The sequence below is a fragment of the Sorghum bicolor genome, chromosome 1 (genome assembly GCF_000003195.3).
Source record: "Sorghum bicolor cultivar BTx623 chromosome 1, Sorghum_bicolor_NCBIv3, whole genome shotgun sequence".
Classification (NCBI taxonomy): Eukaryota; Viridiplantae; Streptophyta; class Magnoliopsida; order Poales; family Poaceae; genus Sorghum; species Sorghum bicolor.
Window position 1 is genome coordinate 25615753 of NC_012870.2, and position 13641 is coordinate 25629393.

The following is a 13641-nucleotide window of genomic DNA, read 5'->3' on the forward strand; positions in this document are numbered from 1 at the left end:
TATAAATTTGTCTTGTGCTCAGGATGACCTAAGACTATAGAAGAAATTTGTGATCGACCTATTGGCGTATGATGAGAATTGATGGTGTTGCATGATTCCTCTATTTGTACGAGAATATCTTAGCCGCATCACGGGCATAAGACAATGAAAGAAATAGTTGTGGATGACTTATCTTTCATGCACTTATTTTGTCATTGTTACTAAAATTGACACTTATTTATTGTGGCTCGAAACATTATGTTGCTAAGCCAAGTTAAAATTTATTTGTCTTCATTTTGATCCACTACTTTTTAATATTGTTACTACGTTGAAAATTTGAGCTCATAACCTGCTATTTTTTTTATTTTTATTGTATGAAACTATATTAAAAATTTTAGGATCCCCGTAGCAACGCACGGGCACCTAGTACCAACCTAATAATTGACTAGAGCTATCAATTTTCAGAACCTCGTAATAGAATTATTCTGCTCCTAAAAGTTTAATGTCACTTAAAATGAAATCCATGAGAAAGAAATATACATTGTCAACGTCATGGTGTAGCTTGCTAGGGTAGCTCGGGCGAGGCACTCGACACACTCTTTGAGTGGGAGGAGAGGGATGGAGCGGGCAAGAGCTTTAGGAGGTGCGCGTCATTAGCATAAGACCATTTCACCCATTTGATCGGAAGAATGTGGGAGGGGAGGGGAGTGCTGCCGACTAGAGGGTGCTGGCAAGACAGGGCGTCAGGAGGAGGGCGAAGTGGCGTGGACCGACAGAGAGGAGATGCCTTGTGGCCTACCATCTTGCTTAGAGTCCTGGATTGGTGGACCGACAGAGAGGAGATGCCTTGTGGCCTACCATCTTGCTTAGAGTCCTGGATTGGATGACGTCAGTGGTCGGTCATCAGTCTATTGGAAGCACAATTTGTACTAGCCCCCCAATTGGCGGCTCGGGAGAATGTAGCTAGCACATGTCTTTGTGTTCAAAAGCCTCCTAAACCTTTCCATGTCCAGGGTTGGCCAAAACTTGAGGACCACGGTCCCTACCAAAGGCACTATTGGGCTCTCTCACTTAGCCAACCATTTTATTTTCTTAGGGACTGGAAAAATACATGTGCATTAGAGCATCTCTAGTATTTTTCCAAATTTCTGTACCTAAAACTTTATTTTAGGCATGATCAAGGAAACACATGAGTCTAGCAAGTCCCCAAAATGAACTCTCAATCATTCTACGCTGATCCACACTGCAAAACAAATGAGAAAACCACATGGAAAGATACACGACTCCAGAGGATCATGTATCTATATTGGTGCAGATTTCTTTCATTGTTTTTTATGGGAGAATTAGATGTATGGCCCTAGAAAAAACTTATCTTAGGTATATGGCCCTCTTTTTTTTTTTAATTTGGCTCTATGGCCCTAAAATAAAATTTATTTGGCTCTATGGCCCTAAAACAAAATGTATTTGGCTCTATGTCCTTCTGTCAGTTTTGGGTAGCTAACGATGTTAAGTCAGAGGTAAAAAGACCATTTTACCCCTGACAAAAAATAAAAAAAACTTTGTTTTTATGTGAATTTATATTTGGTTATGTACTACATATATATATGTACTGAATATATATATATATGTACTCAAAATATATAATAAACAAATAAAACTCTGTTTTTTATTTTTTCTGCTAGTGGTGAAACAATCATTTTACACCTGACTTAACATTGTTAGCTGCCCAAAACTGATAGAAGGCCATAGAGCGAAGTAAATTTTGTTATGAGGTTATAGAGCTAAATTCGGAAAAAGAGGGCCATATATCTAAAATAATTTTTTTCCAGGACCATATACCAAATTCTCCTTTTTTTTTTTTATAGAGCGAGTCTTTTTGCCAGTGCTGTCCACGGCCTAGCTATTCCGACGATCCGAGGGTGATAGGATATACATTTGCTGATAGGATACATATATGGGTGATACCGTGATAGGATACATATGGGCCGTGCCAACTGGCCAAGAGAGTTCGATTTCTCGTCTACTTGGTGCACATGGCCGATAGGATACATATGTGCGGTATTGCATTTTGACCAAGTCCAGTTTGACTGTAACAGAATAGCCAATGGGATGTTTTAATTAGGTTACTTTTTCATAATGGTAGTGATGACTCCTCCTCCATCCCTATTTAAGTCTCGTAGGATTCATGTCATCAGTCAAACTTTGTCAACTCTGACAAAGTTTATAGAAAATACAGGACTTGCTGAAACTGAGGTGCCTGGATTTTAGTTTCCCTTTAGACAATGATTATTGCATATGCATGTTTTATACTGAAATTGTAGATTTCGCTCATTGCAATTTTAGTATGTGCAATCTCCATTTCGATACCGAGAATAAACAACCTATTAGATAAAACCATAAACCCAACAAAATCTTATTTATGTTGACACAAAAACAATTTACGTCGTATAAGGACAAAAAATTAATATGTTATGACATAAAGACAAATAAAAAGTCACAAAAGTAACAATTTACTTGTACTAGTTGGTGGTAAAAGTGTGTTGCCTGAAATTATCTTAAAACTCAGGCACTTGGAATATAGGAGAAGTGAGAAAATATTAGCAACATTTGTACCTCCAAATAAATTTATTATAAAATTAGATTCAACGATATATCTAATGATATTACTAACTATGTAATATAAATATTAGCATTTTTTATATATTTAGTCAAAGTTAAATATGTTTGATTTCTCATAAAGCAAGAACGGTAGATAAAAAGGGACATAGGGAGTAATTTTTATTCTTTTTCGCTTAATATATATCAATTTGTATTAATTTGTAGGCCTTAAGAGCAGTTTTTCTTTTGCCCAAGTGTATGTATTGTATTATTTTTTTCATAATAACGGCAGTACGTAAGAGTAAATCAATAATAAGGAGACTTCGTTTGTTAATTACCCAACGATACACCATCTTGATCGAACGGGGGAGGCGACCGGTGGCACAGGGAGTCCTAATAAATGAGCAACAGCTAATGCAGTGACAGGAGCACGTACGTTTTTGACACCTGAGGATCCCTGAGATAACTAAGGCTTTGTTTAGATGTAAAAAGATTTTGGATTTCGCTACTGTAGCATTTTCGTTTGTTTGTGGTAAATATTGTCCAATTATGGACTAACTAGGATCAAAAGATTCGTCTCGTGATTTACAGGTAAAATATGCAATTAGTTTTTATTTTCGTCTATATTTAATACTTCATACATGTGCGGAAAGATTCGATGTGACGAGAAATCTTAGAAAATTTTTTGGTTTTCGAGGTGAACTAAACGAGGCCTAAAGAGCAACAGCAACCTATCTAGCAGTAGTACTAGTACCAAGGCAAGGAACGCAGAACGAATGAAGCAGAAGCAGTGTATATAGTGCAGCTGCAGCATGGAGTATCGGGGTCTTCTCCTCCGGCGGGCGGCAAGCATACACGTCTTCGATCTTCTTCTTCTGAAATTAAAATGCCACCACCACCACCTTGGTTGGTACGTCGTCAGCTGGATTCTTCTTGTTCGTCGAAAAGCAGCATCTCGCGGTACCGGCACTCGTGGCTGCAGAAGGCCATCTCCCCCCTGCAAGAATCCGCCACCGTACCAGCTTCAATTTCAATTAATCAACAAGGAAGCACAAGATATTAATTTCCCCTAGATTATACTATTAATTAAAGCACTCGTCACTGACCTGTACATGAAGATGTCGTTGCCCCGGCCCAGGTCCTTGCTGCAGCCATGGCACCACCGCAGGAACTCGTCCTCCACCACGACGACGCCGTCGTCGAATATGTGCGTCGTCCTCGGGTTCGGCCCGCGCGCGATGACGCGGGTGTAGTCCTCCGACGCTTCCATCACCTCCCTCGCCGACAAGACGGTGCTTTCGGGCGACGCGGAGCTCCGGCACGGCCGGATCCTCTGGCCTGTACTCGTGAGCACCGTCGCCGCCGCGGGTGGGAGGCCGTCGTCAGCGTCGCCGTTCATCAGGGCGCCGGCGAGGCCGACCCCGACGGGCCTCGCCTCCCAGGGGCGTTGGCTCCGGCTCCGGCTGCTGCTCTTGCACCCACGACGACGACGATCGTCCCCGCCTGCTGCTGCTGATGATGAGGTCGCCCTCACCCCGCGACGGGAGAATGGAACGGCCGTGGCCGCCGGAGACGACGTGGGGCTGCCGGTCGGTGCCTGCAGCGTGGAGGTGGGGCTCACCATCACGACGACGGCCGCCGCTAGCTCCAGCGGCGGCGAGAACAACGCATCCTCTCCGGAGACGACGACGCCGCTCATCCCTGCTGCTGCTGCTGCTGCCAAGAACAGCTTCGGAGGCACCATGGGAGCCGGCGGCAACGACGGCGACGGAGCGGCGACGGTGCCCGTGTGGCGGCCGAAATCAAACGCGGCCTCGCGCCGCCGCTGCTCCGAGACTCCGCCACCACCTGGCCCAGCCGTCCTCCCCAACATCTTCCTCAGTTCCCGCTTCGGCGGCGATAGTTCACCGTGATCACCGCGTGCTTGCTAGCTGCAAAAATGCCATGCCATGGAGCCGACGGGCGAGCCGTGCGTCAAGATCTTGCATGATGTAAAACAAGAGTAGAGTATATAGGATGCATGGACACTGCTGGTTTTGATAAATCCAGTTTGCTTACCAGCTAGTATCTGTAACTAATTCATGAAGAGCATATAGAGTTGCAGAGCAGAGCGGGCAGCCATAGAACGAAGAAATCAAGCAAGCAATTGGCAAGGCTGACGACGATGATGCCTGTCTGTCTCTCTGCCTGTTAAATACATGCATGCAGCTGAACCTTTTCACATGCAAGTCATGCAGAGGGCGAGTGCGAGTGCGAGATGAGGAGCCCGTGCCCGTCCGTCCGATTGCATGCACAGACGATGCAGTAGGACCACGACTTGCACTGAACAGATGCAATTGCAATGCAACAAATTAAATTAAAGAGAGAGAGAAGAAGAGACGAATAGAGACGGTAGACACTCATGGGCCCTGACGTAAAGGCAATGGCCCACCTGGTGACTCTCCGTTATAACTCGCTAGTTGCCGCATGAGTGGCGCCCAAGGGTAATCATTTGCTGCGAACTGTGTACACTCATCACTCATGGGTCATGTGACTCGTGCAAGGAAAGTACACATCACTTCGGCACAGACACTCATCCTCACTTAGCAACTCTAGAAATAGCCCTTGAAATAAAGATCTCTGTTTTTTATTTGACAACTCTCTAGTGAGGGGCTATTTTTTTAGCCTCTGCTCCAAGCCGAGCCTTCAAACGTATTTTATCCTTTTTCCTGCTCTCTCTTCTATCCTCTCCTCCCTCTCCTCACTAACACGTCGACATATGCTTAGGGAAGACCAAAAATAAGTGTTGCTAGTGCTTGGGGCTTGTTGGAGGTCAAGTGTGGGATTAGGGATGGTGGAGGCCGGCCAAACATAGAGGAGATAGCTAGAGCTAGGGTTCTAGCTATGAGCTCAAATCCGTTTGCCAAGTACTCCCGATAGCCTTTTTTTTTGGAAAGTTCACAATATGTTCATCTTGTAAACAATTTTCACTAAACACCCTTTGCCGTATCTAGCCGAGATTTTGACAAAATAATAATAAAAACAAATGTGAATACCATCATACCTAGCAAGTTTTGGAATAATTGACATGCATAAGCTTAAAACAAGAAAATAGGTGACTCTGGTTAGAATGTTGAGCTTTTAGTTGGCATATTTTATTACTAGTATATTTACTATAAAGTATGTTGATCTCATAGCCATTGTAAAAACTATGTAATAAGTAAAATAAAGTACTGAAAGTAAATCATGTATGAACATATATAAGACATAACAAATAAGCATAAAGATATTAACGGTTTAAGTTCAATTATTCCATCAGGGTCTGGGTTGCCCTAGGTCATGACCACGATCATTATAAATTTTTTTAACGCTCTCCAAGGCTACACGCTTTACCTACAATCACAAGTCGCGATTCCTGTTTGTCAAGGGTCATGCATGAATCCCACATCATACTTTCACCTGGGTTTCGCTATGAAGCCTTTCCAAAGACTATAATAAGTTACTAACCCACTAAGGTTTCGACACATGCGTATGTGAACCCTCCCCCAAGGGGTGACAAAAACCAAACAAAAAAAACACCCTTGGCAGACCAAGAACATCACATCACAAGCCCCCCTATTGTGCCTTTCATTAAGCCACTAACAAACCAGAAAATCTAGTTACAAACCAAAGCCGTGTAGTCTTGTGGCTGCACTGTTTTTGAGTTAAAACATTATGTGTCATCATTGTTACTAACCTTGGGGATTTGAGAAGATAATCACTCCATTAGTGGGGATGACTATATATAGAGAGAGTCTCATGGGCCTATATTAGACGAGCCTTCATATACTTAACACCCACTTCAAACTCAAGGTGGAAGTGGAGGATTTAAGGCATTGAGTTTGATCGAGTAAAATAGATGCTTTAGTGAAGAAATCAGCCAACTGCAACTCAGAAGGCACATATCAAAGAGTAATGGTTTTCTGATGGCAATGAGACCGAGTAAAGAAGGGATCAACACCAATATGTTTAGTAAGTTCATACTTCACAAGATGATTAGCAATTTATGTAGCTCCTATATTGCCACAGAGAAGAGGTGTGGTGACATCATAAGAAATCCCAAAATCCGCCAACAACCATTGAAGCCATACAATCTCACTGAAGTAGCAGTGCAAAGTGCTTGATGTTCTACCTCTCTACGATAGAGAGATACAGTTGCCTGCTTCTTGGACTTCCATGCAATAGGAGAAGAGCCAAGAAGAATAGAATATCATGTGATGGAATAATAGTATATTGGGTCACTTGCCCAAGTGGAGTCTGAGTAAGCATGGAGTTGAAGCACACTACTATGAGCAAAGAATAAACATCAAGATGATGTCCCCCTTAAGTACCATAACACACGAAGTAAATGTCCAAAATGAATAAAAGTAGGAGCACTCACAACTGGCTCAAAATATGAACTGCATGAGTAATATCTGGGTGACATAAACAAAGGCTACCCACAATGTGTCTATATCTAGAGTGATTGTTGATGGCAAAAATGTCACAATTTCATACATTCAAAATCATTAACAGCCTCAGAACAAAAGGAAGATAAGCATATCATCAACATATTTTATCACATAACAAGTTCCACTTGTTCATGGAGTATTTTTCTGCATCACTTTAGAAAATGGAGAATATGAGCCTGTAGGCCCACCATAGGGGGGGTTGGGCGACCACCCCTATGGGCCCACAACCCTCTCAAAGCCTTCCATGATCCATGCATGAGACACACTCCCAAGTGATTCTCAACCCTTGGGGTGCAAAGTGTGTTTTCTCTCAATGGTCAAATGTCAAAGCACTTAAATTGATGGACCCACAAGTGACCAACCGATGTGCCAATGTGTCCACATCAGCACATACCGACTCAGGACCAAGCTAGGACCCACCCCACTAGAGGAGAAGGGTCCACATGGTAGAGAGGAGGTTCACTTACCACTTGGTCACCTGATAGTGGATTTGCAACCAACTTCCACCATTCTTCCATGCAAAGAAGCACACTTTTGGCACATCTCCACCATCCATCTTATATTGTGGCAGTTTGATCCAAGGGTAGAGGTGAAGAGCACATGGATCCATAGGTCCACCTCTACACCTCTATAAATAAAGGCTAATAACCTCCCTTCCATTCATGACTCAAGCTTTAAGAGAAGAGTATAATAGCTACATTGTATCTTTAGTCAAGTAGGATAGTTTAGTACGGGAGTTAGAGACTAGTGAGCTTTGCTCGGGTTTTTGGATTTGGTCTTCTAGAGAGTTTGGTATAACTCTTGTATCTTTCTCTTTTTAGTAAGACTTTACTTTATTTAATATATATTATTACTTTACTTAGTCTTTACTTTGTGCAACATTATACTTGTTTTATTGTTGTTGTGGTATATCTTAGCTAGCATATAGTTCTTGCATATTATATTGTGATCTAGAACCCATACTTGTATATTGATCATCACATTTAATTAGGTGTTGTAATTGATCTATATGAACACAACTAGAGTAGTAAGAGATAGTGTAAACATGGTGTTTATACTTGATTTTGCATGTGGTTGCTGCTTGTCGCTCAGAATGTTGGTAGTAGTTAGTAGGTGGTGATAGCCCTATCTAGCCTTTGTACTCCGACATATGTTGTAGGCAAGTTATTAAAATAGTAAAGCCCACGTAATAAGGTAGACACTTCAATTAAGAGTTTTGTCCTCTTATTGTCTCGCCTACTACCTCATGTACCCATTGTGCTCCCTCAATCTGTTTGTTGCATGCATTTGTATGATTAAGATAGACCATAGAGATAGAGTTAGAATAATAGGAACCTTTACTCTCTTGTTATCCTCCCAACTGGCTATACTTTACTTGTTATCTTTTGAGCTACCTTTATCTTAGCTTCTTTCATCAATTCCTTCCTATCATATTTCGATTTAGTTCTCTACACTATTAAGTTGTGATAAATACAAAGACTTCTCATTTATTATCATTCCTAGCAACTGTTTTCCCTTGGAGGTTAAATAAATAATGATACCTTAGAATACTCCGTGGATGAAGTGCTACAATGGTATTTTGTGTACTATGAAATCCTCTACTTTTTTTTCTCTACTTGAGTTGAGTATAAGAAATACTAACAGATCTGAAATAGGTGTACCATCAGAATGAAGTTGCAAGTGAAGATCCATAGGCTTCACTTCACTTGGTGCAAACTCCGTGTCTAGTGGAGAGCGAGTGCAAAATTACGTGTTAGAATGACAGCAAATGGGAAAAATTAAGAGTTGATAAAAGAGTTATAAACAATATGTACACGTATAAAAAGGACTATTTTCGTGAGCACGGATGCTCTCTTTGCCTCTACAGGAATTGTCATTAGTGGCTGCTAATGATGATAATTGCTTCCCTAGTTAATGATTAAAACAATTCTCAACAATTCCATAGGAATTCCGGCGGTCCAATATCCTAGAGGGATCAAAAGAATGTCCTGGGCCAGTCTCAATGCATAGTTTCATAACACAGTTACCAAGATTATAAACTAGTTAACCGAGCCATATGTGTTTCAGGGCACTTCCAATGCAAGACTCTATCATGGAGTCCAAGACAATTAATTACATAGTATTTATGGTATTTTGCTGATGTGGCACCATATTTATTGAAGAAAGAGGTAGAAAAAATAAGACTCCAAGTCTTATTTAGACTCCAAGTCCACATTGTTCGAGGTAATAAATGACTTTAGACTCCATAATAGAGTCTGCATTGTGAGTGCCCTCATGGGGATGAAACTCCTCTCTCATCTGATGAAACTCCTTCATTTAATGACCCTGCCAACTCAACAATTTTACTTATGTAGCACCCTATTTAATGTGCGTGACACTCTCATGAAACATGCATTGAGACTGACCTAAGCAATTGTAAAATTCCTCAATTTTTGTTTGTTCTGATTGGCCACGCATGCATGCGGACCAGTGATTGAGTCATGAGAGACCAGAGCGCATGAATGGTCCTGAACTCCTCATGAGTGCTCTTGTAGTAGGCTAGCTGAAATCCTGTACCATATCTCTGCGTATAAACGGGACAATGCTGCATAAAATGGAGACACGGCATATGGTTGTACAGCAGGCTAGCTCGGATCTCTTTTTCTGCGCTGGTATCCTGATGTAGTGGAAATTTTGACCAGAGCACAGGTACGTTGTGTGCGCGCTTTCACAAGGTAGCCGGTAAGGGAATTACCTGCAAAGAAATTCATTTTCCCGGGATAGATATATATTTTTTTGAGCGCTTGAAGTTGATATATTTGTGTATATGACAGTGATTTAATCATATACTCTCTTTATTTTAAATTATAAGTCGCTTTATTTTTTAAAATATACAATTTTTGACCTTTTACAATGACTAAAATCGCTTCCAATCGTCTCCCATCGCCTCCGCTAATTTTTTTTCTCTCGATTTAATTCATGGAAGGGTAATAACGTTATTGTACAAGGTTCTCTCAACCCTTATCATCGGTGACGACGGTTCCACTGTAACACGCACTAGTAGACGCCGGCGGGTGGAACCATAAGAAGATTTTTAAAAAAACTTAAGAAGATTTTTATCTAACTATAGTACTTGAATCATATACCCTAACTATGCTATTCAAAATATTATTTTTATAATTATGAATTTACCCTTTTACCCTTCATTAAAAATGAAATACGAAAAAAGAAATTACCACTCATCTATTTAGGGTCCTGATCTCAATAATTTCAGAGGCGATGTGACGTCTATGATCCACCGACCATAGACACACCTATCGCCTCCCATCGTCTTGTTCCCATTGTTTCTCATCGCTTTTCATGTTCTGGGTCCACCGATCATAGACACACCAAATATTTCTCATCGTCTCTCTTACCATTATAAAAATATTCATGACGACTCTAGCTACAAATTAAATTATTCTCACGGTCTCACCTAGTAGTATGCTCCAAAGCACATTACTCTTACACGCTATAAGCATTAAAAAGATGTTTCTGTAACTGATCATATGCCTTGCTTGTTGCTTGTGAATGGACGCACGTAAAGACGGCACTAGGATAGCTATCTTGCCAACAATGGAGAGTCGACACGTAAGGAACATGGCCATAAAAAAAAAGGACGTTCGGAGGGGCACCAAATCAAAGTCCTAACTATTCCCTCACTTGTCTCTCGACTCAATTATTGGCTTCGGCCTTGTTTAGTTCCGAAAAGTGAAAAGTTTTCGGTACTGTAGCACTTTTGTTTGTTTGTGACAAATATTATCCAATTATGAACTAACTAGAATCAAAAGATTCGTCTCGTGATTTACAGACAAACTGTGTAATTAGTTTTTGTTTTCGTCTATATTTAATGCTTCATGCATGTGCCGAAAGATTCGATGTGACGGGAAATCTTGAAAACTTTTTGGATTTCGGAAACAAGGCCGAATCGTTCACTTCTGTCTCTGCAGTTGGAGTGCTGACATGCATCGGAATTCTTGTGTTCGTGATCTGCAGTGTGTGCACTGATGAGAGTAAACACAACTGAACTGAGGCATTCAGATGGTCCACATCAGAAAGGACTAAAGGAGTGGCTGAACTGATGCTGGTCCAAGCAATGCATCGGTCTGGTCCATCTGTGTTCCTGTGGGTGCTCCTCTCTCTAAAAATTTGGATGGCTACTTTGACCACAACCTATCTATATGTACCTTGAGATCAAAGTGATATACTACATATACTGTATAGTGCTGGGGGTCCCTCGTCCTTAGCTGCTACCATCTGAAAGTGGGCCTCATTCTATCAATGTGGGCTTACTACATGATACTGCACTATTTCTCCTGAGTAATTTTTTTTAAAAAAAGAGCCCGAGAGTTATTGTCCTTCTTAACGAGTGGCTGAGGGTTTTATAGCCTACTAATTCCCCGAGGAGGAAACAAATAAGCAACCAAGAACCCCGACCAATAATTTCCAAAGAAAGAAAAGGCCACTTATTAAGAAATAACTCTCAGGAATTAGTAGTCTCATTCTTTGCCATTAGAGCATTCTGAAATCTAAAATGACATGTTTAGATTTCATTTGTTTCTGTGGAATTAGTAGTCTACAAAACAAATGAAATCAATATTTATATCCATAAAAGGAATGTCAATATTTTTTTGTTATATATGCAATGAATTCAGCCACCTCTACATGAACAATTTGTGTAAAATGTCTACAAACCACTGCGATATACCCTTGTATTCTCTCAGTTCCAAATTACAAAGATGTTTTGGTTTTCTGAATACATTGCTTTTATTTTGTATCAAGACATAATATATATTTAAATATGTAGCATAACCATGTATCTAAAAAAAATCAAAACATCTTACTATTTAGGACTCGTTCAAGCAGTGTTTCTTACATGTAGTTTATTAGATAATGGTACATATTCAGTCATGGTAGCCCAAACCAATCAATTCATGGTCCGTCAAGGTAAAGAGAAGAGAAGATGATTATCATGAAGTGCTGGTACCGCCAACTTTATTGCGCTGTTCCTACTTACACTGTGACCCCCAAACCACATGCCCAAACAGTCAGTGGATGACCCATACGACACGGTCTTAACTCTCCTTTGATCTCACGAGCAATGATGTCTTCAAGGGATATGATCACTCCTATGCATGCCTCTGAAGGCCTTTCATCTTTTTTTGGTGTCGATTCTCAATTCCCCTTGGAAGTCACCCTCCTTGTGGTCAGGCTTTCGTCTTTTGGGGCCTGATTGGTTGATAGACAAAATTTGTTTGCCAAAACTTGGGGTTCACCAAAACTTTGTCTGCAATTTGGTGTACTATCAACATATCATATTTGACATGTTAAATCTATGCTAAATATTTTTGTCCAAGTTTTTTCAATTTTTGCTTGTTAAATCTCTGTCATTGCAAATTTTGGTAGCTGACTAAACATGCCCTTGATCTTCTGCTCTAACTCTCACTGGAAGTCAGTCTCCTTGTGATGGCCAGCCTTTCACTGATCTTTTGCACTTGCTAAGTTTTTCTAACCCTCCTGTTAGAGGTCGTCACCGTCTTGTGGTCTGCATCTTACTATTACTATGTGTGCCCTGTGTGCTTGATGATGGACAGTATTCTAGTTTAGTACAGATGGACGAGAGCATCTTTTGTCTCCAGCAATCAAATCTCAACAACTTTTCCTTTGACAAGTTAGTTCAGGGAACAAATAGCAGCTTTTCTTTTATAAAAGAGGGTTATTATACCGGTTCTGTACGCGTTCAAATGTTGCAAAATAGTCACGAACTTTCACTGTCAAAAGCAAGGCTTGCACTTGCAAGGTCACCACATGTATGCTCACAGAGGAGGAGCTTGACACTGCATCTGCATCTTAGAAATATAATGATGAAACTAGAACAGAATGTGCAATCATGTCCTCTCCCTCTGTTTCAATGCCTGGACGCCAACCTATCACCTCGATGGACAATTACACTTGACAACCAGCTAAACAAAGTTCTCGGCGGGCCAGGTGTCGCGCAGCAAGGCCATGCTTGGCTCTTGTTGTCATCTGAGAAAAAGCAGCTAGCTTCTGCCAGTAACAGCCACCAGCCTTAATATAGGGATGACAACGGACAAGTGGTTATGGTACAAGTACCAGTGGTTAACTTTGATACATCCCAGCATGAAACGCTGGGCCCATCAGCTGGTTAACTAAGACAGCACAACGATCAAAGTCTGTGCTAATAATTGGTGCTTGTGCATAGAAAGTGTGTGTGGATCAGGATGCAGTGACTTTGGATTAATAGGAACCTAGCTAGGACGAGCCTTGGATTGGAAGGCACAATCACAACCCAAGAAAAAGGGGACGGGATTTGAGCCCACTGACCAACCTTTGGAGGCAATTGACAAACCCCCACTGATGTCTGATATAATGTTGTCACTGATTTCATGATTGATCCTTCGAGACTATCTGCTTCCTGCTGACTCCAGCGAAGCTAAAACATAAATTAAATATTGCGGACTCAAAATAAAGAGCCATTTTGTAGCTAGATTTCCTTGGTGTGGTCATTTTGTAACTAAGCTAGATTTCCTTGGTAATCGTTATAATGCATTGGGAT

The 13641-nt window shown here is 41.1% G+C and overlaps 1 protein-coding gene across 1 annotated transcript; it reads right to left on the minus strand.

The window, feature by feature from the left end:
• Nucleotides 3251–4888, minus strand: LOC8059457 (protein MARD1). Its single transcript, XM_002467187.2, has 3 exons — nucleotides 4636–4888; nucleotides 3684–4508; nucleotides 3251–3574 (listed from the first exon to the last, which is right to left on the minus strand). Exons 2-3 carry the CDS (start codon nucleotides 4448–4450, stop codon nucleotides 3496–3498), a joined length of 846 nt encoding a protein of 281 aa, XP_002467232.1. The 5' UTR covers nucleotides 4451–4508; nucleotides 4636–4888; the 3' UTR covers nucleotides 3251–3495.